This window comes from Malus domestica, chromosome 02 (genome assembly GCF_042453785.1).
Source record: "Malus domestica chromosome 02, GDT2T_hap1".
NCBI classification, from domain to species: domain Eukaryota; kingdom Viridiplantae; phylum Streptophyta; class Magnoliopsida; order Rosales; family Rosaceae; genus Malus; species Malus domestica.
Genome location: NC_091662.1, coordinates 32,926,481 through 32,949,642, shown reverse-complemented (window position 1 = coordinate 32,949,642; position 23,162 = coordinate 32,926,481). Strand labels below are relative to the sequence as shown.

The 23,162-nt window shown below is 37.0% G+C and overlaps 3 protein-coding genes across 3 annotated transcripts; 2 read left to right on the top strand and 1 right to left on the bottom strand.

Moving 5' to 3' along the window:
• Window positions 1-221: 221 nt before the first annotated feature.
• LOC103409570 (rust resistance kinase Lr10-like) lies at window positions 222-2,731 on the top strand. Its single transcript, XM_070817825.1, has 3 exons — window positions 222-1,098; window positions 1,226-1,258; window positions 1,345-2,731. Exons 1-3 carry the CDS (start codon window positions 312-314, stop codon window positions 2,535-2,537), a joined length of 2,013 nt encoding a protein of 670 aa, XP_070673926.1. The 5' UTR covers window positions 222-311; the 3' UTR covers window positions 2,538-2,731.
• Window positions 2,732-3,007: 276 nt separating this feature from the next.
• Window positions 3,008-8,014, bottom strand: LOC103409560 (uncharacterized). Its single transcript, XM_008348378.4, has 6 exons — window positions 7,665-8,014; window positions 6,177-6,249; window positions 5,984-6,077; window positions 4,678-4,800; window positions 4,529-4,586; window positions 3,008-4,083 (listed from the first exon to the last, which is right to left on the bottom strand). Exons 1-6 carry the CDS (start codon window positions 7,695-7,697, stop codon window positions 3,466-3,468), a joined length of 999 nt encoding a protein of 332 aa, XP_008346600.2. The 5' UTR covers window positions 7,698-8,014; the 3' UTR covers window positions 3,008-3,465.
• A 4,719-nt stretch (window positions 8,015-12,733) lies between these two features.
• Window positions 12,734-17,827, top strand: LOC103409550 (protein ABA AND ROS SENSITIVE 1). Its single transcript, XM_008348371.4, has 7 exons — window positions 12,734-13,133; window positions 13,811-13,910; window positions 14,419-14,635; window positions 15,918-16,095; window positions 17,091-17,166; window positions 17,252-17,298; window positions 17,406-17,827. Exons 1-7 carry the CDS (start codon window positions 13,045-13,047, stop codon window positions 17,584-17,586), a joined length of 888 nt encoding a protein of 295 aa, XP_008346593.3. The 5' UTR covers window positions 12,734-13,044; the 3' UTR covers window positions 17,587-17,827.
• Window positions 17,828-23,162: the final 5,335 nt, after the last annotated feature.

Sequence of the window (23,162 nt, the reverse complement as noted above, 5' to 3'; positions counted from 1 at the left end):
CGATTCACCTCGATAACAACCTGACACTCCCACATCAACCACAAGAAAAACGTGGTTAGCTCTACATAGGCTCAGTAGTTTTTAGGTTTAACACATCACTTTCACTTGTGCAATATTCTACAAGTTAGATTGACTGGTAGATAAGTAGATTGTACGTCCCGAGTTGCAACGAAGGATGTGGGAAATATTCTACGCTAGTCAATCAAGTTTGTAGTCATCTGCCCCTAACCACAAATTTAATTTCGTTATACCCTTTCGCTAAAGTAAGAAAGCTATTAGTGTTTGAAACGTCTGGTTTCCTCTCTCTCACCATGGCTGCAGGAAGAGTGCTACCCTTTGCAATTAGTTTATTCTTCGTGTTTCTAGTTGTTGGCTTTTTCAGTGTAGTTTGCAGTGCTAAGGATGATCATCCCAATAAGTGTGCACCGTCTTCCTGTGGAATCATCCCCAACATAAGCTACCCTTTCCGACTGAACAATGACCCGGACAACTGTGGTGACCAAAGGTATAACCTGTCTTGTGAGAATAATCGAACAGTATTGTACTTTTATTCAGGAAAATACTATGTCCAGGCAATCAATTATGATAACTACACAATCCGAGTTGTGGATGCCAATCTTCGTGAGGGTGACTGCTCTTCAATGCCTCGTTATTCATTGGCCGTATATAACTTCAGGAGCCCATATCCATATAACTTTTGTCAAAGGACAAAAAAAAGGATTGGGAAGTTCGATGTCTTAGACTGCATAGAACTGTCGAAGCCTGTAATATTCATGAGCTGTGAAACCCAAGTGAATTCTCCTCTCTATGTGGATACTTCCCCTTGCACTAATCTTATGAGTAGCTTAAGTGGGCATGTTTTTGTTAAGATTGGTCATTTAAATGCCTCGGATATGAGGGATTTGTGCCGAATAGATCTTACAGTTGCAACATCGTGGCCTGGTGCAAACGACACGAACATCACCTATGTAGACATCCACAAAGAGCTAGTCTATGGGTTTGAACTTTCATGGTTGCAGGGCAAATCCAGAGATTATAGTTGGCGGAGTACTTGCTACATCGATTCCGACACAGGGAAAGCAGCCTGTGGTTCTAACAGTATGTACTTTCTTATTTTTGGAAAAATCAGTCTCCTTGTCCCGTTTGCTATAGTTTTTTTTTTTTTTTTTTTCATGTCAATATTCTTCTTACATGATCCATACATATGTTTTCTTGGATGATACAGGCTTCATGAAGCTGATCGTTGACTACCTAGAAAGTGAGAAATTTTAAAATTTTCACTTTTTTACCATCAGTGAACCCTTCCAAATTATCTCTCGACTTATTTAAATTTGTTTCTTGCAGCTATCTTATCTTTTTCGGTCTCCATTACAGTTATATTGGTTTTTGGAGCAAGAACTGTATTCGGCGTTCCGTGTGTTATTGTGTTTTTAATCTATAAATGGAAAAGGCGGCACTTATCAATGTATGTCCATATTGAAGAATTCTTACAAAGTCACAACAACCTCACGCCAATAAGGTACTCCTACTCCGACATCAAGAAAATGACCAGAGGATTCAAGGACAAATTGGGCGAAGGAGGTTACGGCTCTGTCTACAAAGGAAAGCTTCGTAGCGGCCGCTTTGTGGGGATTAAGATGCTGGGTAAGTCCAAAGCTACTGGACAAGATTTTATCAATGAAGTTGGTACCATTGGAAGGATTCACCATGTAAACGTGGTGCAACTAATTGGGTACTGTGTCGAGGGGTCAAAGCGTGCTCTTGTATACGAGTTCATGTCAAATGGATCTCTCGATAGACACATATTTTCCAAAGAAGGACCCGTCTCCTTGAGTTTCAAGAGAGCTTTTGAAATTTCACTTGGTGTGGCTCGTGGCATCGGTTATCTACATCAAGGATGTGACATGCAGATTTTGCATTTTGATATCAAGCCTCACAACATTCTTCTCGATGACAATTATGTTCCCAAGATTTCTGATTTTGGGCTAGCTAGACTCTGTCCATTAGATGATAGCAGCTTAACGTTGACCGCAGCAAGAGGAACTATCGGATACATAGCTCCTGAGTTATTCTACAAAAATATTGGAGGTGTGTCTAACAAAGCAGACATCTATAGTTTCGGAATGCTACTGATGGAAATTGCAGGCAGAAGAAAGAACTTGAACACAGTTGCAGCACATGAAAGCCAAATTTACTTTCCTTCATGGGTTTATGACCAATTCAGCGAAGGAAACGACATAGAAATTGAAGATGCCACGGAAGAAGAAAATGAGATAACAAAGAAGATGCTTATTGTTGCTCTATGGTGCATCCAATTCAAGCCTAGTGACCGTCCTGCTTCGATGAACAAAGTAGTGGAGATGCTTGAAGGAGAAATTGAGTGTCTTGAAATGCCTCCAAAGCCTTTCCTATACCCACAAGAGAAACCAGTGGTGGATGATGAAGATGATTCAGGAACAACATGGTCATCAGGACCATCAAAAGATGACGTCCTAGAGTCACAAAGTTTAATTCAGAATGCTGATGGAATAATGTAGCACCAGTTAGTATGCGTGACGTTTGACATAGTCAAGTTGGCTAGATGTTTATGCCCCCCCTTGTACATCCAAGTTTGAATCTCTCAGCGTAGTTTACAGTAGATTCATTCGCTCAAATAAAAAGAAGTTGGTGTGTAGCGGTAATAAGATTATATCCTATAGCACAATAATAATTTTCAGCAATGATTTATGTACTTGTTTTGTCAACACATTATGCTTCTCCCTGTTCTTAATTAGGGCCATAATTTTCTTCCTTGTACTATTTTGTTATTTCCAATAGGCGATATGCTTTGCCATTCCTCATTAGGCACTTCATGTGGGTTATGGTTAAGGAAGAATCAAATAGGCTGGCTTACCATCGCTGCCGATTCTTTACCATCATTGCGATGGTACAAACCATTAGCAACGCATATGCATCCCGTTTCATTGCGGAACTTCTTTAGGAGCGAAAAGAGTAAGAGAGAGCAAGGGAAACAAAATCCAGTTCACGGGTCAGAAGATTAATTGAAAAGCCTAACAGAACTAATAGCTTTCACAAGATAACGAGGAGCAAGCTACTAAATGTCCTAGAAATCTATGACAAACATAGTAAATTAAAAGGCAAACCACTCATAGGGCAATCCACCACTATTCAAGGGTGCCAGATTCTCCATACACTGCTAAGTGTCATACTGCAGAGGCTATCCTCTGTGTCATCGTCACGGAAAAGCTACCTCTGGAAATGGATGTTAACAAATGCTACGATACTAACATTGGACAGGATAAGAAATTCCGACTCTCTGTTGGGACAAAGTGCACTGGCCATTTCATCTCCAATTAGGTCACTATTCCACCTTTTGTATTACTTTTATTTAATTTTCCTTCAAGAGCTTTCCACTGATCTTGTTCCCGCTACCCTGCTTTGGGACAATAAGCCATCAAGTGGAATTCAGCCCTCTTCGTCATAATCTTCTTCATCCTCGTCTAGCCTTCTGCTCAGATTTGCAAGTTGAAGAGGATCAATGGCCATTCTATCCACATCAGCGAGAGACCACCCAGGATATTCTTCATGTTTAGGCTCAGAAATAGGTCCGGCTGATGAGGCTTGGGCTGCCATTGGGGCTGCTTGGGATGCCTCTGGGGGTGCTTGGGATGCCATTGCTCCAGCTTGGGCTGCCATTGGGGCTGCTTGGGATGCCACTGGGGCCGCTTGGGATGCCACTGGGGCTGCTTGGGATGCCATTGCTCCAGCTTGGGCTGCTCTTGCTGCAGCTTTTGTGTCCTCGTTATCATTTACATCAGCATTCAGATCAAAATTTCGAACTGCTGGATCAGTTTCATCAGGGACAGTGACATTTTCCCTCAATACATCCTTCGACTCGGAAACATCATCCGCCACCATTCCAGGGTTTGGATTAGGTATAATGGTCTGCTGAAGAGATGTGCAGGGTTCAGATTCAGTCTCATGGTGTGAAATCTCTCTTTCAGCTGTCCGACCACGTCCACGGCCTCGTCCTCGACCCCGGCCTCTCCCTCTGCCACTGCTGCTGCCATGGTTTATCTCAAGCTGAAGAGAGAGAGTAAAATGTTAAACGAAGTTTTTGACATCAGAGAACTCTTTGTATATTGCATTCCGCCCAAGTACAAATAAAACCAACTCAGAACCTCTAAACAAACTTGTATGGATAAATTCACAGAATAATTACATGCTCAACCTGGACATCCTAAGGAAACCAACTCAGAACCTCTAAACAAACTTATGTATATAAATTCACAGAATATTTACATGCTCAACCTGGACATCGTAAAGAAACCAAAAGAGGCATCACTCCGGTTAAGAGCTCTTGTGAAAAATTAGAATGAGAAACACAAAACAACACAAAGATCTCAATAACACGGATTTGGTATAATGAGCATGGAAGTTGGTTTTACGTTTTTTTTGGTAAAAGGAAGTGGGTTTTACGTTAAGAACAAGAAGATAATGATTAATTGCAGGGTGCCATTAGAGTTACCATCTTGCTCCTCTTCAATTCTTCATCACTGTCATTGCATTCATCACCTGGTGGTTTTCTGCAAAAAAATATGTCAGTAACTAGATTCAAATGACTATCTCATAAATTAATGATAATGCGAAATAACAAGAATAGACCATCTAACATACCTTCTTTTTGAAATGGTTCGGTCATCAGTAGCAGCATCAGAATGACCATGACCATAGTCCGGAACTCTGCTGACGATGTCCCTCAGAAAATCAAACACATTATAGCTCTGTACACAATGCTTTCTGCAAACAAGGTAGAGAAATTAGATCTGGCTCGCATAACTGGGACCACATGGCATTTTCTATTCAAGTCCAGGTGCAAAAAGTTCTTTAAAAGATATGCAGTAAACAGATTTGAGAGAATATTGCAACTAGATAATCTTAATTTAGTTTCAGAAAGATTATTCAGGCACCAAAAAAATATATGGTATTCGAACGGCACAAGCTTAAATTAATTATTTCAGTTACTAGAAAATATAAGCTTTTCTTCCCTTAGCTAATTAGATCATTCTTCAGTATGGGACCTGCAATAAAGTTTGGTACACTAATTGCACATTACTATTGATGTGCATTTCTCTAATAATGTTGTATCTAGGAATTACAGTCGATGGAACGATACTGCAAATGGATCCATTTCATTCCCTCATAATTTCATTTATATCCACGTCTTCTGAGATTGTCATCCATCCAAAACGTATCAATTGCTAATTCCATTAATTAGGCTGGATCTGAAGAAATTTAAATGATCTTGAGATAGATGAGCTCTCTTCTTTTCTTATTTCATTAGAAAATACCACAAAAGATGGGTGAATTGACTATTACAGAATATTCCCATGCAAACTCTTGTTCTAACGGGTTTGATTTGGAAAGATAGAATACCATGCAAAGTACAGATAATTGCTTTGATATTTGTCTAAAAATTAACACTTGTTCTGATATTCAAAGCAGGAAACATAATTTTTGTACATAACCTTGTTCTAATATTCCTCAATCATTCTGCTGCGCTACAAAGGTTAATCTGGGTCATTCTCACTCTTTCATGTTTCTCTGCTTATTGAGAACTTATGTGCTTAGAAGAAAGTTATGTAACCTATATTTAGGATCCTTGAAGTTGGGGAGGAGGTCAGTTTCTGGTGGGATAGACAGTGCACTTCTAAAATTCATTGTGGGAATAAGGTGCTCAAGAGTTTAAATATAGGGCATCTCTCTCTAATTTAGCAAAATTGGGAAACTGCAGTTTCTGGATACTTTTGTTCTTTTGCACTGTGTATATGTTGTACTAAGATATTAGCCAATAGAATTTTTTCCTGTACAATTGGAGTAATCATTCCCTGCTGTTGTATTTCTTTACTATAAACTTATTCTGCTATTGATACCTTAAAAATAATTAAGTAAACAGATAAACATCGTTCAATCTTTGACTTACAGATGCAGTGAGTTCATGGTTTTAGCTCCTCTTTGGAGGGTTATCTCATAGGTACGGTCACAAAGGTCTTGCAAAAATAGCTCCAACGCTTTAGCTGCATAACATACAAGATGAGAAGTATAAGCAACCAAATAATGAATAACATAACCTGGTGACTGGTATTTTATTAGTCCCGAAAGTTAGAAGTACTGACACACTAAAACAGGCACCGCTAATGCTATCTTCCCAACGTCCTCATCAGCTTGCATAATCTTTTTAATCCGGGCCTGCCAAATTAAAATTGTGTATGAGAATAGGAAGCACAAGGCAAATATCCTACTAGTACTTGTTTAACAAAAAAAATAGCCATCAACATGCTTCATTAAAAGATAAGGGGTTCTCCCGAAATTAGTGCATTTCATACGTGGACACTCTGAGGTAAATGACAAGTGCTATCAAAGATATCCTATATAACATACTCCCACACTTGGCACACAAATACAAAACACAAAAGAAACTAGGGGAAATTTAAATAATCTTTGCTACATGAAAAACCGATAACCAACAAGCCGAAGATTTGTTAGTGAAAGAAAAATCACGGATTGATAAACAACAATGGCAAACAACATCGGAGGCATAGACCATGATTCTTGACACAATCTCTTTTTCTTAAGTGTATACAAAGGAGCTATAAAAAAAGTATAAAAGAGGACTCTGTTCTTTCACATTTCAGTCTTCACCCACAACTTCCACATGCAAATACATGCGATTACAATTTTATGGAGAGTTCCACATAAGAGAACAACTATATACTGAAACAACAGGCAGCTAGCACTTCATAAAGTGCCAAATTATATGTCGATCATCCAAGTTTTCAATCATGAAATTACCAATGCATAACTAAATCTGCATAAAAAAACGTTTCTTCCATTCCTTCTTTCTTTTTTTTTCTTTAAGAAAGTTACAAACATAAGGTTCACAACTGTTGGTCACCTAAACCAGTGCCTTACAGAGGTATTCATGAAACCATGCATAGAATATGGATCACAAAGTAGTTAAGAAAGTGTAAACTTCCGGTTTCTTTCAACCCACGATACAAAACTCTCTAGTTGTTTTACAATCTTCAAAATTAATCCAATCCCAAATCTAAACACTCATTGAAAAAGAATATTTAATAAAACAAGATCAGATTTAGCCCTAAGGGGCCTCAAAAGTCATCACCTAATCTTGACCAATCAGCAAAACCACATCACCACAAGACCAAAGACGCATGTTATCCCCAGAAACAAAACCCCCATGATTTAAGTTCCTATCCACAAACCCTAGATGAAATCATCGATACGAAACAAATCCCAAGACTAAATCAGATAGCCAAAAACAACAAACCCATAACCCAATTCTACCTAAAACCACAATCACAGCAAACAAAAGGACAATACGGCCTAGAAAAACCCGACCCAGATCGAATATCTCAAAAATCCCCAAAAAAAATTGAAACTTTTAACCAAACAATTCAAATCACCGAAACATAAATTCATTAATCTCGCTAATTAATCACACGATTAGCACAAGGAAACTCCAATAATCTAAAATTTCCCTCCTTTTCCTAATTTCCCGTCAACCAAACAAATTAAAACTCGATCTGAGAATAACATAAACCCTAGAAGCAGCGGAAAGAGAGAGAGAATAAGAGGGGACTTACAGCAGGGAAACGGGTATCCAGCTTCTTCCTCATGGCGTCAGATTTGAAACATTAATTAAATCGAAAAGGCAACACAACAACAAGGAAACCGAAGGAGAATCGAATTTTCAGAGCCACAGAAGAATGATTGCTGCTGATTTCATCATTGTCGTATAAAATCCATCGCACCCCTCTCAGATCCGAAACGTTTCTTATTTTATTTTTCTTCGGGGAAAATAAAATTTAAGACCAAATTATAATAATTAAAAAAAAACAAACAAATAAAACTGGTTTTTTTGTTCCAACGGAATATCCGTCCGTACGAGTTTGTACCAAATAGAAACTTAGAGAGATGATAAATGAAGATGGATAGAGAAATTTTTAAGGGAACTTTGATAAAAAAAATTCATGTTCACTTTAACGAAAAATTATATTTTTATATTAAAAAATTAAGTCTCGTATTATTTATTTTATCCTTTATTTTGTTATTATCGTTAAAACTCAAAATTTTCAAGTTATTTTCATTAGTTTTCCTAATTTTTAATTGTGACGTAAACACCGGTGGATTTAGTCTCATAATAGGTTAGCAATTATGTAGTTCAAACTCGCATTTGACGAGAATATAACATAAAACCTTTCACTTACAAGTGAAAAGAAATATCACTAGATCATAGTACTAAGTGGCAGGAAATTTTATTTTTTAAGTTATTAATTTTTTTAACACACATATCTCATCATATGTGTGTATCACCTCATGTTCCGATCATATTAAAAAATCTTATTCACCACTATAAATTATTGTGCTTATCACGAATCTCGAAATTCAAACTTATGGTGATAAATAGAGTGGTGATTACCATCATTTGAAGATGGTGAGCAACAATGAACTCCTAGAACATTGTAGGGCCGCTCCACATGTCACGTTGTGAGTGGTCAGTTTATTCAAAGTGTAAGACTATGATTGTAGTTGGCTATTCAATCTTGACCGTTTAATCTTCAATGGTTGGGATTGTGCCACGTATGGTTGTAGTTTATTGGAGTTGTCCTGCACTAATCGTTAGTAGATAGCCAATGGCGGTTAGTGATTTGAATTATGTTTCGGTGATTTGAATTCTGAGGGTAACACCACCACAATGGTTAGTAGATACAGAACCCCATTATCCAAGGAGCCCCCCAACTTTTGATTGAATATATATATATATATTTTTTTTTTTTTCAAATTCTATATTATTTCAAATTATATATGCATACTTAATTAAGTACAAATTTGAAAATATCCAAGTTATTTTCTATTTTAAAGAATATTGTATCTTTTTATATACTTTATTTTTTATTAAAAACTTAAATTTCTTTGACATGTACCATTTTTTTTAATTTCTATACTTATTGTTCAATAGACGATATTGTATTAAAAATCGATTTTTATACTAAGTTTTGTACTCACAAAATATACCATGAAGAAAACATATGTTTTAAACATACACAAAAAAAAAAAAACAAAAAAGAAAGGGTATTGTATGTGGCAAATACCCATTTTAATTTTGCATAAGAACCTTGAAATCTCAGGGCCGCCCCTGTAAATAACACCACCACAGGTCCACAACCCTCTTTAATTCGTTAATTGGAAGAAACATCATTGTTTGGTCTTTCTTTTCAACCTACTCGAGTATCCCATACAGTACTTCGAACTTGGAATAAACATAAAGAAATTAACTATACTTCTTTATCTTTTGGGTTATTATGTTGGATCGGTTGGTCAAGACTTTCAATCTCTACCTCGACCCAATGAAAAAATGAGATCACTTAACCCCTCAGCACAATCATTGGTGTCTTGTCTTTCACACCAATGACTCGAGACTAGTCACTCTTTGAAGATAAGATATAGTAGGTATTGATCTCTTCGAATTGTCAATGCCCAATTGGCAATCTTATGATTAGGAACATTGAGGCTAGTGTATGGTTGAAAAAGGTCTCATAAATCTAACTTATTTAGGTCAAGTTCTCATGAGTTTAAGGTCTCATGTGAAATGTTTGTAATCATGATTGACTTTAGGGAACCTTTTAAATAGCTCGAAAAGCAATTGACGTGGCAACACGTAACTGGCTATTTGTGGCAACCAAATGTCAAGCCATCAACAGTAAGAGAAAGTGAGGACATTTGTCAATCAAGTATGTGACCTAATTACAAATTAGAAATGTTCGTTATTAATTAGGCTGAGTCCAAGGACTACCGTAAGTTGTAGGGATAGGATTAAAAAGAAGTCCTAATCCTGAGATACGTACTCTACATATTTTAAGTCCTTAACTATGTTCCTAGTCGTTGGATAATCGAATGGATGCCTGAACATCTGCTAAGGCCGGTTTATGTCGTATTCAATAGTAAGTCTCAGACAAACTGTGTTGTGACATGGAATAAGCACAAAGGTGCTCATCTATGAGATCAAGTTCACTAAACATTGACATATAAGTATACCAATGGAAGATTACCTACTTGTCAATCATATCACACTTCTGAATTGTGAATGCAACTAGTTCTTCGATTTGAGGCATCACTTGTTATCTCATGTTAATGAATATGATCTTTGGTCTCACCTCGAAGTTTTTAAACGATACCAAAGCCTTATAATGTGAAGTTTGGGATCATATGCATTAATATGGAGATACATGAATGCAAAAGAAGGAATCTATCACCTTCTAGGTAATCATGAAGGTAGATATGTTGGGAAGTGGACTACTTTAGTACAGGTGTGTGGAAGCGTGGTGGGTGATGTAAGTATAAATAATCATATTAACGTGCATGGTTAGTGAAACATTGGATTCCGATAATCATATTAATTAATCTATGTGATTGTGGTTAATCAACGTACTTATATTTATGAAAAATAATTAAAAATACATATTCAAGCAAAATATATTAAGAACACATGTACGACTTGTATTACTTTAGAGTTCCAGCCTTTAGATTTTATATGCAGGCGAATTTAATGTTGTTGAGGCTCTCAAGTGTCAGATCTCTACTAGTATCTACATGATTGAATCTTCGGTTGGTGAAGGTAGTCTGCTAGGAAGCTCTTCACCAGTTGATGCGGCAAGGATGTAGAGCGTGGTTCAACAGCTCGCAAACTAAGAACCCATGGTGAAGAGTGATTAAAAGGCATGGATCAAATTAGGCCTGGCATTTTGGACTCAACCCGTTAACCTGACCCGACCCAACTCGTTAATATTTGTATTTGAATGGATGCTTAACGAGTCAGGTCGCTAACGGGTGAACTCGTTAAATAACGGGTCACTTTGGGTCAACCTCTTAGACCCGTTAGCACCCGTTAGTTAATGATATTTTTGTAATTTTAGTAAAGTTTTAATAACAAAAAATAAACTTTATGCAAAAAAATAAATAATAATAATTGTTAACGGGTGTTAACGGGTGATCCATTAGCTTAACGGGTTGGGTTCAGGTGACCCGTTAACTTAACGGGTCGGGTTCAACCCGACCCAAACCCAATAAACCCGACCCGTTTACAGGTCTAGATCAAATAGTCTCATTTAAATCAATCTAATAAATCAAAGATTTTATCACAAATTGACTTCAAATCCTAGCATCGTTACTCCTTTTCTTCCTTTCTTGCGAATAACAAAAAGACCATCTCACCACTGACCTTTTCCTTTGGTTGGAGCAGTTGGCAACCCCTTATTCTATGCAATTTTCTTTATCCTTTTTCTCGCTAGAATCTCAGGCTATTCTCTTCATGGGTGACTTGTTTTTTGGGCATGCTTCTCCATTTTCCTAGTGTTCTTCGTCAGTTTCTTAATGTTTATCACCATATTTTGTCTTTGGAAAACCTAACTTTTATCCTCAAATTGTCATGCTTCAACCCTCAGCACACACTGTTGGAATCAAATTTGTGCACCACCATATATGGTGAAGTGCAAGAACGGCCACTTACAAAAGAGAGTAAAGAACCCTGAATTCCTAGGCACCTATGTGGTATCGGTGAAAGAATCTTCGATGGTCAAGTAAGTAAAGGTCTTAAAACTCAAGCAGTGGGCTAGAGAGCGAGAAAGCGAATATATGCAAGGTGCATAATATTAGAATACCTTTTATGAACCCTAAATGGGGTATTTATACTAGCCCGAGATAGTCCTTTAAGGATAGTGAATCTTCATAAAGCAGAGAGAATCCTACCAGAAATCTATTAATAGATACGCTTTCTTTTTAAGATTGAGATTACGTGTGGCCTAAACCAATTTCTAGATTGTAGGAATCTCCAAGATTATAGAAACTAATCCTGATCCCCAGTCCTACATAGTGTGTGTGTTATTTATTTTTTCTAATTTGTTTGAATTTATTATATGTGGTACTGAATAATGAAAATTAAAAAAATGAATTTTTTACAATCAAGTCTTGTATCAAACAATGAGTTAGATTTAAGTCCAATCCAATCTCATCTAGCTTAGTGTTACACCAAATAATGGACTTGAATTCAAGCCTCATCAATCCATGAATTTTCACTAGTGCACATCAAAAGCGCACATTTAATTTACACATCTGAACAAGAGCCGTTAGATTGTGTTAGGTTAAATAATCTAACGACTCTTGTTCATATGTAAACTTAAATGTGCACTTTTGATGTCAATTGAGAAAACTTAAATTTAATCTTATCCGTAAGACCCAATCCCATCAAACCCACTAAACAGTAGACTTGTTCAAATCGTTTGAGAATTTATGATACAGACAATCCCATAATTTCATAAACTAAGGGGCATTTTTCAATTTTCAGCCTTTGTTTCATTTGTTTTTTGAAAATTGAAATCTTGTTTAGTAACTACATTCAGTTTTCAATTTATAAAAATTATGAAAATTGCAAATCAAAAATTGAAAATTGCTTTCTTGAGTTTTCAAAATTTAACCCTAATTTTTCATTTTTTGTTTTTCACTTTTTCTTTTTAACTTAAAACTGGAAGTAGATAATAAACAAAATTTATATTTCCAATTTTCAAAAGAGTGAAACTAAAAAAATGAAAGCGAAATAATTATCAAATCATCCAAAACAATACGGGATGGATCCTCTTAAAAAAAAAAAAAAAAAAACGGAGTCGGATCCAAATGCTTATTCGATTTTGTCACGTGGCGAGAACGCAGTTGTTGTGGGCAGGAAGAAACATTAGTCCTTTCACACACCTGATTACTAATCTCCACGCCGCACGCCCCAACCCTTCCTCCTCCCGTCTCCTTCGCTCAGTCTATCGCTCCGCCTACCTCTACCGTCCTCCTCACCTAGTCCTTAGCCACCCACGCCCTCATATCCCCATCACCTCCATAAACCTCCATCTCTGATCTCTCAGTCACCGCCGAATCCTCTCTCTCATCCTTCGGCAGATATATAATTCATAGATATAAGAGATGGATGCGAAAGCCAGGAACAAGGCGTTGTTTCGTGCGAGATTGAATGCCCAGAAGAAGGACAAGCGCATAGACTCTCCTCTCGTACGGTTAGTCAGTGCCCATGCCTTCTCTCATCAAATTTTGCTTTTTTTTTCTTTCTCAGTGTTTATATGTATGTTGTCTTTGGGGTTTAGATTTTTATGAAGAATTGAAAACTAGAGGTTATGGAGTTTCAGTGTAATGTAATTATCATTATTAAATTGCATTCTGTAGAACCGGTTTCGTGAATTTCGTTTTTCAATTGGATTCTGTAGAACCCTTTTTGTAAGCATTGTGTATTGTTGTTGGTTCTATGATCATAGTATTCCTCAATGTTTAATTGATTGATGCGATGAAATCATGCTCTCGGAGTTTGATCGTGTCAAAAACTTTTAGTTTATCAAGCACAAGTACGAATTTGGTTTGGCAGTCCGTTTCTTCTTTTTACGAAACTTATGATTTGGAATGAAACTTATGAGAGCTGGTTTTGGTTAGAAGTAGGAATTAGCTGAGAAAATGCTGAGTAGGGAACGATCTAATTTATATTTTCTGGAATGCATATGGGAACTAAAGAGATTTATCTTGACATTGTTTATTTCTACCTTCTCGTTATGTATACTATTGTTGCTGTACCTTTTATTGGAACTTTTTCGTATTACTGGTTCTGTTCTGGTGTTGACATATATAGATTGCTAAGCCAGAGTTCCTGACTGCTTCTTTATGTCCCTTTTTGTGATACATACAGGTACAATGAATCTGAGCAGCCTGTGTGCAAGGTTTGTGACATTGCTCTGAAATCTGAATCACAATGGGACGGACATCAAGCATCTCGTAAACATCGTGAGGTGATCATTGTTAATATAGTACTTCCCTATTTGTAAAATTAAGAAACTAAGAGACCTAAACAAACATCTTTTGTCGTGGAAAATTCGAAGTTGATATGAAGGATGCAATTTTTTGAAATATTATGAAGGGGTTAATGCAGCATTTAACCTGCTTTTTGAAAGATAACAAATTAACTCATTTGATCTCAATCAAATTATGCATTGTGATGTTGAAAAATTAAAATACTCTTGAATTCAACCAGGCAATAACTGATATTGTTTGGTTAGTACATCTTCTTGTGTACTAATTTGGGTTGGATATCCCATTCGTCAACATACATTTAATCCATATTTGGCTGAAAGATGAAGCATTTCCTTTACACTTTCTAGGTTTGAAACTGTGATGGGTCTGGGAAGTTGGTGACGTTACTGTTCCACTTGCATTAATCGCAGATGCAGTTCCTTATTCTTTTTCTTTAATATATCTATCCGAATGAGTATTACTAACATAATGTTTATATTGCAATAGGCACTAAGTAATTTCAAAGCTACAGCTGCTGGACTAAACCGAGTCAACAACGGAAAAGCTGAAGCCCGTCCAGAATTGCCAAAACCTAAGCCAGAACATTCTGTGGAGTTGCTTAAACCAGGACCTGAACGCTCTACAGAATTGCCTAGAGAGCAGTCGTCATCTGGGCTTCCTCCAGATTTTTTTGATAACCATGATGCAAAAAAGCAAAATACAGGTGAGAATATCAAATCTATTTGTTTTTCTATATTACTGTTACCACCTTCTCATTGCTTTGTGTGATTCCCTAAGTGGTAAGGACAAGATCAGTTTGATACAGAATTATTTTTTATAAATATTTTTATAAGAACTTGTATAGAGGTTGTAGACTTATATAAGGAAGCGACTATATCCACTAGCCTTTATGCAGGGGTATAGCTTTGTTATTTTATTTATTTCTACAAAGAAAAGGTAGTTTTAATCAAGGAGATCTATGCAGAATTTAGTGGGAAAGTTTTAGTCAAATTCCTTGGTAGGTATAAAAATTATTAGTGGATTATGTAACTCCTTTGGATGGGGAAGACTAAGAAAGCGGGGCAAGGGTGAGTGCATTCAATTCTTTCTTTCCAGAATACTAATATAGATATAACACTGAATATAGGTATATGTGCATCTCTACTAGATCCTTGCCCATTAAGCCTCTTGCTTCATTTGTAATGTAGTTGAAAGCTAGGAACATAAATCCATCATCAATAACTTTTCCTAAAATCACTGCATCAGTTCTGTAAAAGTAAATGGAATTGAAAATCTTTCCACCACAATCTATTTAACCTTAGGATCTATAAGACCGAGATGCTAAAAAAATGCCCAAATGAGAGGCATGCCAGTCATTGAGCCTCTTTGATCGTTTGTAATCTAGCTGAAGGAAGCGAGGGGCTTAAATACAAATTTATACTTCAAAAAAAAAATGAGCACATAACCTTTCTTTAACCGTCCTCAACATTAGGTCATTTTGGGCCGTTTCTTAATGTCATTAGGCTACAATAAACTGTTTAAATTTCTTGTATGGTCACACAGTTTTGGGTTCTATGAGTTAATTATTAAGTTTATGGTTTCATGTTCTTCAAGTGAAGATTGATATAGGTTTCTTCTTATTTAAGCAATAATCCCTTGTTGTTTAATGTAGTAATTACATTTGCATTTTGACAAAACCCAATCTATATATTTTAAAGCTGTTTGTTTCAGGTATAGTTGCCTAGAAGAAAGTTAGTCCTGCTTAGTTGAGACAAGCATAAGATGATGTCATTCGGGAACAGAGAGTTTAACAATAATGTAGTTTATGTCAAAACGATAATTAACTGAAAGCCTAAAATGTAGTTTTGGTCATAAGCACAATATCAAAACAGAAAATCTGTGTAGAGGGTTTGATATTTGCGTTATTTTGGAATTAGTTTTGAACTGTCAATCGTTTTCTTTTTATGATATCTATTATTCTTTCTGACTTAACAATATCATCTTAGGTAGGGAAAAGGTGCAGACAAGAAATATTGAGCCTGCCAGGGACCTTACACAGACATCATCACAGGTTGCCAGTTCAGAGGCCAAGCAAATAAAGGGAGCTCTTCCTGAAGGCTTCTTTGACAACAAGGAGGCTGATTTATCTGCACGAGGAATAAAGCCTGTTAAGCCAGATGTCAAGTAAGTGCACATTTTTCCTTAACTCCTAGATTGTAAAGGCGCTATTTCTTGAAAGTTGTCTTCTTTGTTTTCATTTTTTAGTCTGGTATGAGGTCATTGCAATGGTTCAAATGCCATTCTAGATAGACTTGTTTAGGATAGAATAACTGTGAAAAGGTTCACAGAGAGAGAGAGAGAGAGAGAGAGAGAGAGAGAGAGAGAGAGAGAGAGTGGGAGAGGGGGGGGGGGTGGGAGAGAGAGAGAGAGTTGTTCAAATTCCATTCTAGATAGACTTGATCATGAAAAAATAACTCGCTCCCTTCATTGGTCATATCATAATTTGAATGTTTGTTCTTGATGCATTTTCAATTTAATAGAGAGGATGGAAAATGTGCCTCCGGTTCATTCTTGGGAATTCATTTTGGTTTGGCTCTTTCCAATAGTCCTCGGCAGTCGACACAAGTTCACTTCACCAAATTACTATCTGGTATTTTCTGAAGGACAAAGGTATAGGCTGTTTTGAACCTGAGAAAATTGGAACAGACCTATTTGTAAATGAGCAATACATGAAGACATTTGCCTCGAAGATAGTACACATTCGAGGTTCCGTACCTAATATGAGCTTATAGTAAAATACATCAGAAAAAATGAAAATCCAGTACCAGTTCACTTCCTACACAAAAAGGAAGCAATCCTTTGCTGGTGGTCAAGGTGTTGAGTTCTACTGTGAAAGAAGCCATAATTATTATGATTAATTAAAAATAAGAGTAGTTACCCTTGAATTCTCCACGTCAGCGGTTTCCACACATGGTTGTCCATTGACCCAATGATAGCCGTCCCTCCCTTATTGTCTCTGGATTTTCCTGTGTTTTCTTTGCTACTCTTTATTTTTATAGTGCTCATGGTTTATGCTGCCACGGGCTCAAGTTGAAGTGTGGACTAGTTAAGTATGAAAACTGCTGATTGATTTAATATGAAAGCATTGTGATCTTGAGTTTGTAATTACTATATGGCAGAGATGAGTACAGAGAATTTGAGAAGTTGATACAAGAGGACTTGAAGGAGGTCGATAATCGTATGGAAGAAGAGGAGGTGAGGGTTTATTGCGATTGTGCTTGAGATTGATGCTGACTTGTGCGCACTCAGATATTCTTTTGTTGTTGCAATTGTGCTGCAGATTGATGCTGCTGAGACGATAGAAGAGGCTGAATCAGTGGAGCAAAGGTAGTGCAGCAATAAAGTCCTATCTTTCCAAACATTCTTTTCTTTTTTGCAACTCAATTGTCTTTGTTGTTAGTGTTTACCTTCTTCGTTCTCCCTTTGTTTTCCAGGGCATATAGGGAGAAAGTGGAATTGTTGAAAAAGAAGAAAATGGAACTGAAGGCAGCCGGTGCTTCCAAGCGCAGAAGAGTTTCGGATGTCGTAAAAAAGGAGCCTAGTCACGATGAGTCATCAAGTGATAGCGACACGGATGAGAATTTTGCAGTGGATTGGAGAGCACAGCATTTGTGAATGCTCTTGGGGTCTTCTCTACGATCCGTTCTTGACATTTTCGAAACCTGACAATGTAATGTGCCAAGTACTTGGTTTTGGATTCCTTGTGCTCTCTAATTGCAATATGGTAATGTATATGTACAATGGGGAGTAAACGAATGAAAAAGCTAAAATGTCTGCCCAGCACATTTGGGAATCCCCACAATGTTAAGAAGAAACAATGAGTTGTGGCAAATATATTTTCCCATCGACGACTCGACGTACTTGTTTGTACCTTAAATTTTCTTACAAGCAGAGGTGAATCAATAAATTTACTTAAAAATGAGAATCCCTAAATGAAGCATAGGCTAACAAGTTCAAACATTTTAATTTATATAGAATGGATTAACAATTAATAGAAGGACCTTTTATCCCAAAGTGCATGAATCGAAGTATATCATTCTTTTGGTTTCTAAGGTTGAAGATTGATCAATGTCGTAGAAACATTTTAATTTTTTTACATGCAAGCTTGAAACCAACACAGAGAGAGAAGGTTTCAAAACTTCCCTTTGTAGCGTGCTTTCTGAGCCCTCGTTCGTAATCCTCCAAGCTCCTTGCTACAAAGCTCTATGCCACTAGCCTCCTCTCCAAGCTCCAAGCTCCAAGCTCCTTGCTCTTGATATTCCTTGTATGTGTTCTCCTAGGTTCCAAGTTAGGAACCCTCTTAACTTTTTGACACATTTGGAAGACGAAGATGGTGGTGGATGAGATAAGAGAGACGTGAACTATTCTATTGGTCTCTTATGAGTACGCCTGACATTTTGGACCCAACCCGTTAACTCGATCCGACCCAATCCGTTAATATTTGTATTTGGGTGGATGCTTAACGGGGTCGGGTCGTTAACGGGTGAACCCGTTAACAACCCATTAAATAACGGGTCACTTTGGGTCAACCCGTTAGACCCGTTAGGACCCGTTAACACCCGTTAGCACCCGTTAGTTGATGATATTTTAGTAATTTTAGTAAAGTCTTAATGACAAAAAATAAACTTTATGCAAAAAATAAAAATAATAATAATTGTTAACGGATGAAACGGGTCGGGTTCGGGTGACCCGTTAGCTTAACGGGTTGGGTTCAACCCGACCCAAACCTAATAAACCGGACCCATTTACAGGTCTACTTATGAGAGGATGGGACGACAAGGGTGCTGGTGGTGCTTCAAATTTTCTTTTTGTGAGTTTTCTAAGCTCTCCTAGGCTTGCATGCATTCATCTCTTCAGAAAGATGAACACAACACTCAATAGAAAGTTTCTTACAAACTCTTACAATCTTAACATGCAAGTTTTGTTTTCTAGAGAGCAACTTCCCCACAAACTCATTGTGAAATGAACTAGTCATCTCCTTCTTAGAGAAGGATGAGCCATGAGTGCATGCATCTGGCTTGCTTATTCCTCGAACGAGCTCAAAACTAGTTGCTTCCAGTTTGAGCTCAGTCAAGACCTCATGGTGTGTTGAAAAACCCAAACCCTAGCATCCATAACGCCAAAAGCAGCAATGCCCTTTTGGGCCTTTTTTCACACTTATGTCAATACTATTACTTGGGTTGGATCAAGTGGGCTTCGGCCCAATGGGCCTTATGAGTCCCAAAACCCTTTTGAGGCCTAGCTGTCTCTTGTTTATGGAGATGACTGAGTCCCAAAATGATTAATTTTCACTATTTCAACTAATAGTTTGCTTGACATTCGAGATTGCATGCAAGCACTCGAGTTGATCACGCTCAGTAAACTCAATCTCTATTGAGCACCTACACACTTGTTTAGTGCTCTCTCTCGAATGGTCTTTTAGACTACCCATGCACCCCTCTATATGCAAACATAGTGTTTACCGATCTTTCTGAAATTTATCAACATCCACTTAATAGCTTCATTGATCGGGAACAACCTTAGGGTAAACACTTAACAAGTCTAAATTTGTCTGGCAAACTTTCACCCACTTTTTTCTAAACAAATCAAAATTTCACATTCTTTTGGCCCGACGAATATTTTAGGTTTGCCTGATGAATGGGTTCGTCGGGAAAAGGTCCTGAGATTTTATAACAGGCACGAGAGCCTTCTTCTTTCTTCCTTACACCTTTTCTCTCATATCTCTCTGTGAAATTCCACCCCCCCCCCCCATCTACAAACTCCATCCCCTCTTAGCTCTCTGTTACTCGTCATCTCTGCCCTCTGTCTCTTCCACACCCTCTCTCTCAAGTTCTCATAGAAGTATGATATAAAACTTTTTCATTTTTTTTAAATATTATAAACTTTATAATGCGAAATGCTTTGATTTACATGTGAAATGCTGTGAATATTTGTGAATTTGTACGGGTGGGATGAGTTGGGGTGTGTACGGGGAAGAGGATGGGATGGGTTTAGGGTTTAGGCAGGGGGAAGGGGTCGGGACTCGGGGAAGGGGACGGTGGGGTGGGGTGCATATGGAGGTGGGGTGGATATGGGGGCGGGGTGGATATGGGGGCGGGCTAGGCTCGGTGGGTCGACTTGGGTGGGTAGGATGGTTGGGCTCAGTGGGTGTGCTGGGGTTGGGTGGGCTCTGTTGTTTCTTTTTTTTAAATTTTCTGTGAAATATTATATTTTTTTAGGATTTTCAAAATAATTAATAAATTTAAGAAATATTAGAAATTTTTAGGAAATATTAGATACATTAGAATTTTGAAGAAATATTATAATTTTTTTCAAAAATATTAAATTTTTTTGAAATATTGAATTTTTTAGAAATATTAGAAATTTGTAGGATTATTAGAAATTATTAATTTTTTAAGAATATTAAGAATTTTAGGAATATTAGAAATTCTTAGGAAATTTTTGAAACATAGAAAATTTTAGAACATAGTAGATATATTAGAAATTTTCATTTGAATTTTTAAAATATTAGAATTAAAAAAAAATATTAGAACTTTGTAGGAATCTTAAGAGTTATTTATTTTTTTACTAATATCATGAATTTTATGAAATAAGAATTTTTGTAAATTATTGTGATCTTTTTTCCATGAGCGGTAGGTCTCGGGTTCGAGACTTGGGAGCAGCCTCTCCATAAAATGGGGATAAGGCTAGCCGACATTTACCTCTCCCAGACCCTGCGTAAAGCGGGAGCCTTGTGCACTGGGTACGACCTTTTTATTGTGATTTTTTTTGTAGATGTCATCTCAATTGACCACCAATGGCCCCCGATTTGCCTCTGGTTCGAGTCATAATGACTTGGCGTTGGCGGCAAAGATGGTTGATTTTCCATTGGCGGGGACCAGCTGTACCTAGGAGGCTGAGCCCACTACATCAGCTTTATAGGTCTGGAAGTGCAATCTGGCCAGCACATTCACTGTTGGAAACAACTTGGCGTCGTGTCAGCCCCAATCCCTGTTAATGCTGCATAGGCCGATACCGAATCAGTGTCCATGCCCTAGGCAGAGACAAAAAATTCCTTGTCAGGGTGTGAAGAAGGTGAAAGTGAGGGGGATCACTAGCATATGCAAGTAATGATTGTGATCGTGTATGACCCACAACATTGACGAGCGGATGTCAAAGTCAACAACATGTTGACTCATGACATGAGAGCAATCATCCGCACCAAGTGCTCTGTGAAAGCCCCCACAAGGAAGAAGCTCACCCCCGAGGTGAAGGTGACGATGACAAAGATCTAGGTAAGTATGCTTTATTTAAAAAAAAAAATTATTATGTTTATTAGTTTTAAAATTATGGTCGATAATCTTAATTGGTTTTTTTTTTTTTTTTTTGGTTTGTTTTTTGTACACTTATGTGTCACATAAGAAGGATGAGTATCTCACCAACCTCTCCTAGCAACAACCGAACATGCCACTGGAGCAGCTAACACCTGATCCACATGTGTCTCTACAATTGATGATGGAAGGGGTTTTGGTGATGGGAAGGCTGAGAGATCCACGACCTAGGAGAGGGTCTAGTTGGGGACCTCAATCAGGGGATCTTCTTCATCTAGCTCTTAGCCTACAAACATGACGTCTTCTACACCGCAGTAGTCGGAGATAGAGTTAAAGGCCATGTGCCATCCCGAAAAAGTTGCACATCAGCAAGAAGAAGCTCAGGAAGAAGCTGAGCACCTTCAAGAGGATGACTGTCAGCAGTACATGCGAGATATAGCACATGCAATGGCAACCTCTGGCATTTGCATCATCTATCCTCTGAGAGACCTACAGTCGCCATCCCAACAGCTACCCTAGGAGTACTTAGTTTAGGATATTTTACATGCATTCTACTAATATTTCAGTTTTAATATAAATAAATATTTTTATATTTATATTTTGAGATTAACAGAATTAAAACTATTTTTATATTTTGATTTCTTTTGAGATTAACAGAATTAAATACTTAGTTTAGGATATTTTACATGCATTCTACGAATATTTCAGTTTTAATATAAATAAATATTTTTATATTTATATTTTGAGATTAACAGAATTAAAACTATTTTATATTTTGATTTCTTTTGAGGTTAACAGAATTAAAACTAATTAATTTATTTGAATGCTGTTGGGCAAAGTATTTTTTCTTTTTTATTTATGAAAAATACCACTTTGCTGGACGAAATAGTGAAAAAATTGTCCGCAATGGTTTAGGATACTATATTCTAGCTCAGCAAATGGGTTTTAGCGACGAAATTCTTTCGGCGGGTAAATTATATTCGTCGGGCCAAGTTGGTCAACGCACTTGACATGATGAAATTGTCATCAATGATTCCGTCGGGCAAAAGTATTTGCCTGGAAGAGTTTTTTATATTTGTCGGGCATATACATTTGTGCGACGACGTTTGCCCGACAAATATTGCCCGACCAAGTTTCGTCAGACAAAACATTAGATGATTAAATCTTAATTGGCCCAACAAAATCATTTCGTCTGGAGAGGATTTTTTTTTAGGAAAACTAATGAAAAAGACTTGAAAACTTTGAGTTTTAACGATAAGGACAAAATAAAGAGTAAAGTGAATAGTAACAAGATTGACTTTTTAGTGTTAAAATGTGGTTTTTCGTTAAAGTGAACAGTACCGGGAGTTTTTTTGTTAAAGTTCCTTATTTTTTTTGTAGTGTTGAAGGGGAATGTACATAATATTTTCCATGCCAGCTGTAACTTATTACCAAGTTCGATTTCCCTGCTCAAATCCAGTATAAGCTACTTAAAGTTCGATGCACTGATTGCCACCCATCTAAAACTCATTATAGAAGATTGGCAAACATGGCATCCATTTGATTGGACAGTCATGATTAATTACTTGTTATAAGAAAGGTGGTTTGAATAAAAAGTACGATATGTCCTTGATTGAAAATTGGTTTAAAGCCCAACTTTTTTTAAATCCATGGTAGTATGGAACACTTCCATTTTCTTCGCAGCCTAATATTTCTTTCAATTGATTACTCTTTTTAAGAAAATATAGAAATTTTAAATCAAACATTCGAAATATAGAGTCAACTTGTGATGGTGAAATTTCAAAATTTCAAACACCAAAAAGGACGGGTTTTCAGAATTGGATGCCAATTAAGTTGATATACATGCATCTTAATTCCATGTTTACAATGAATACTATTGAT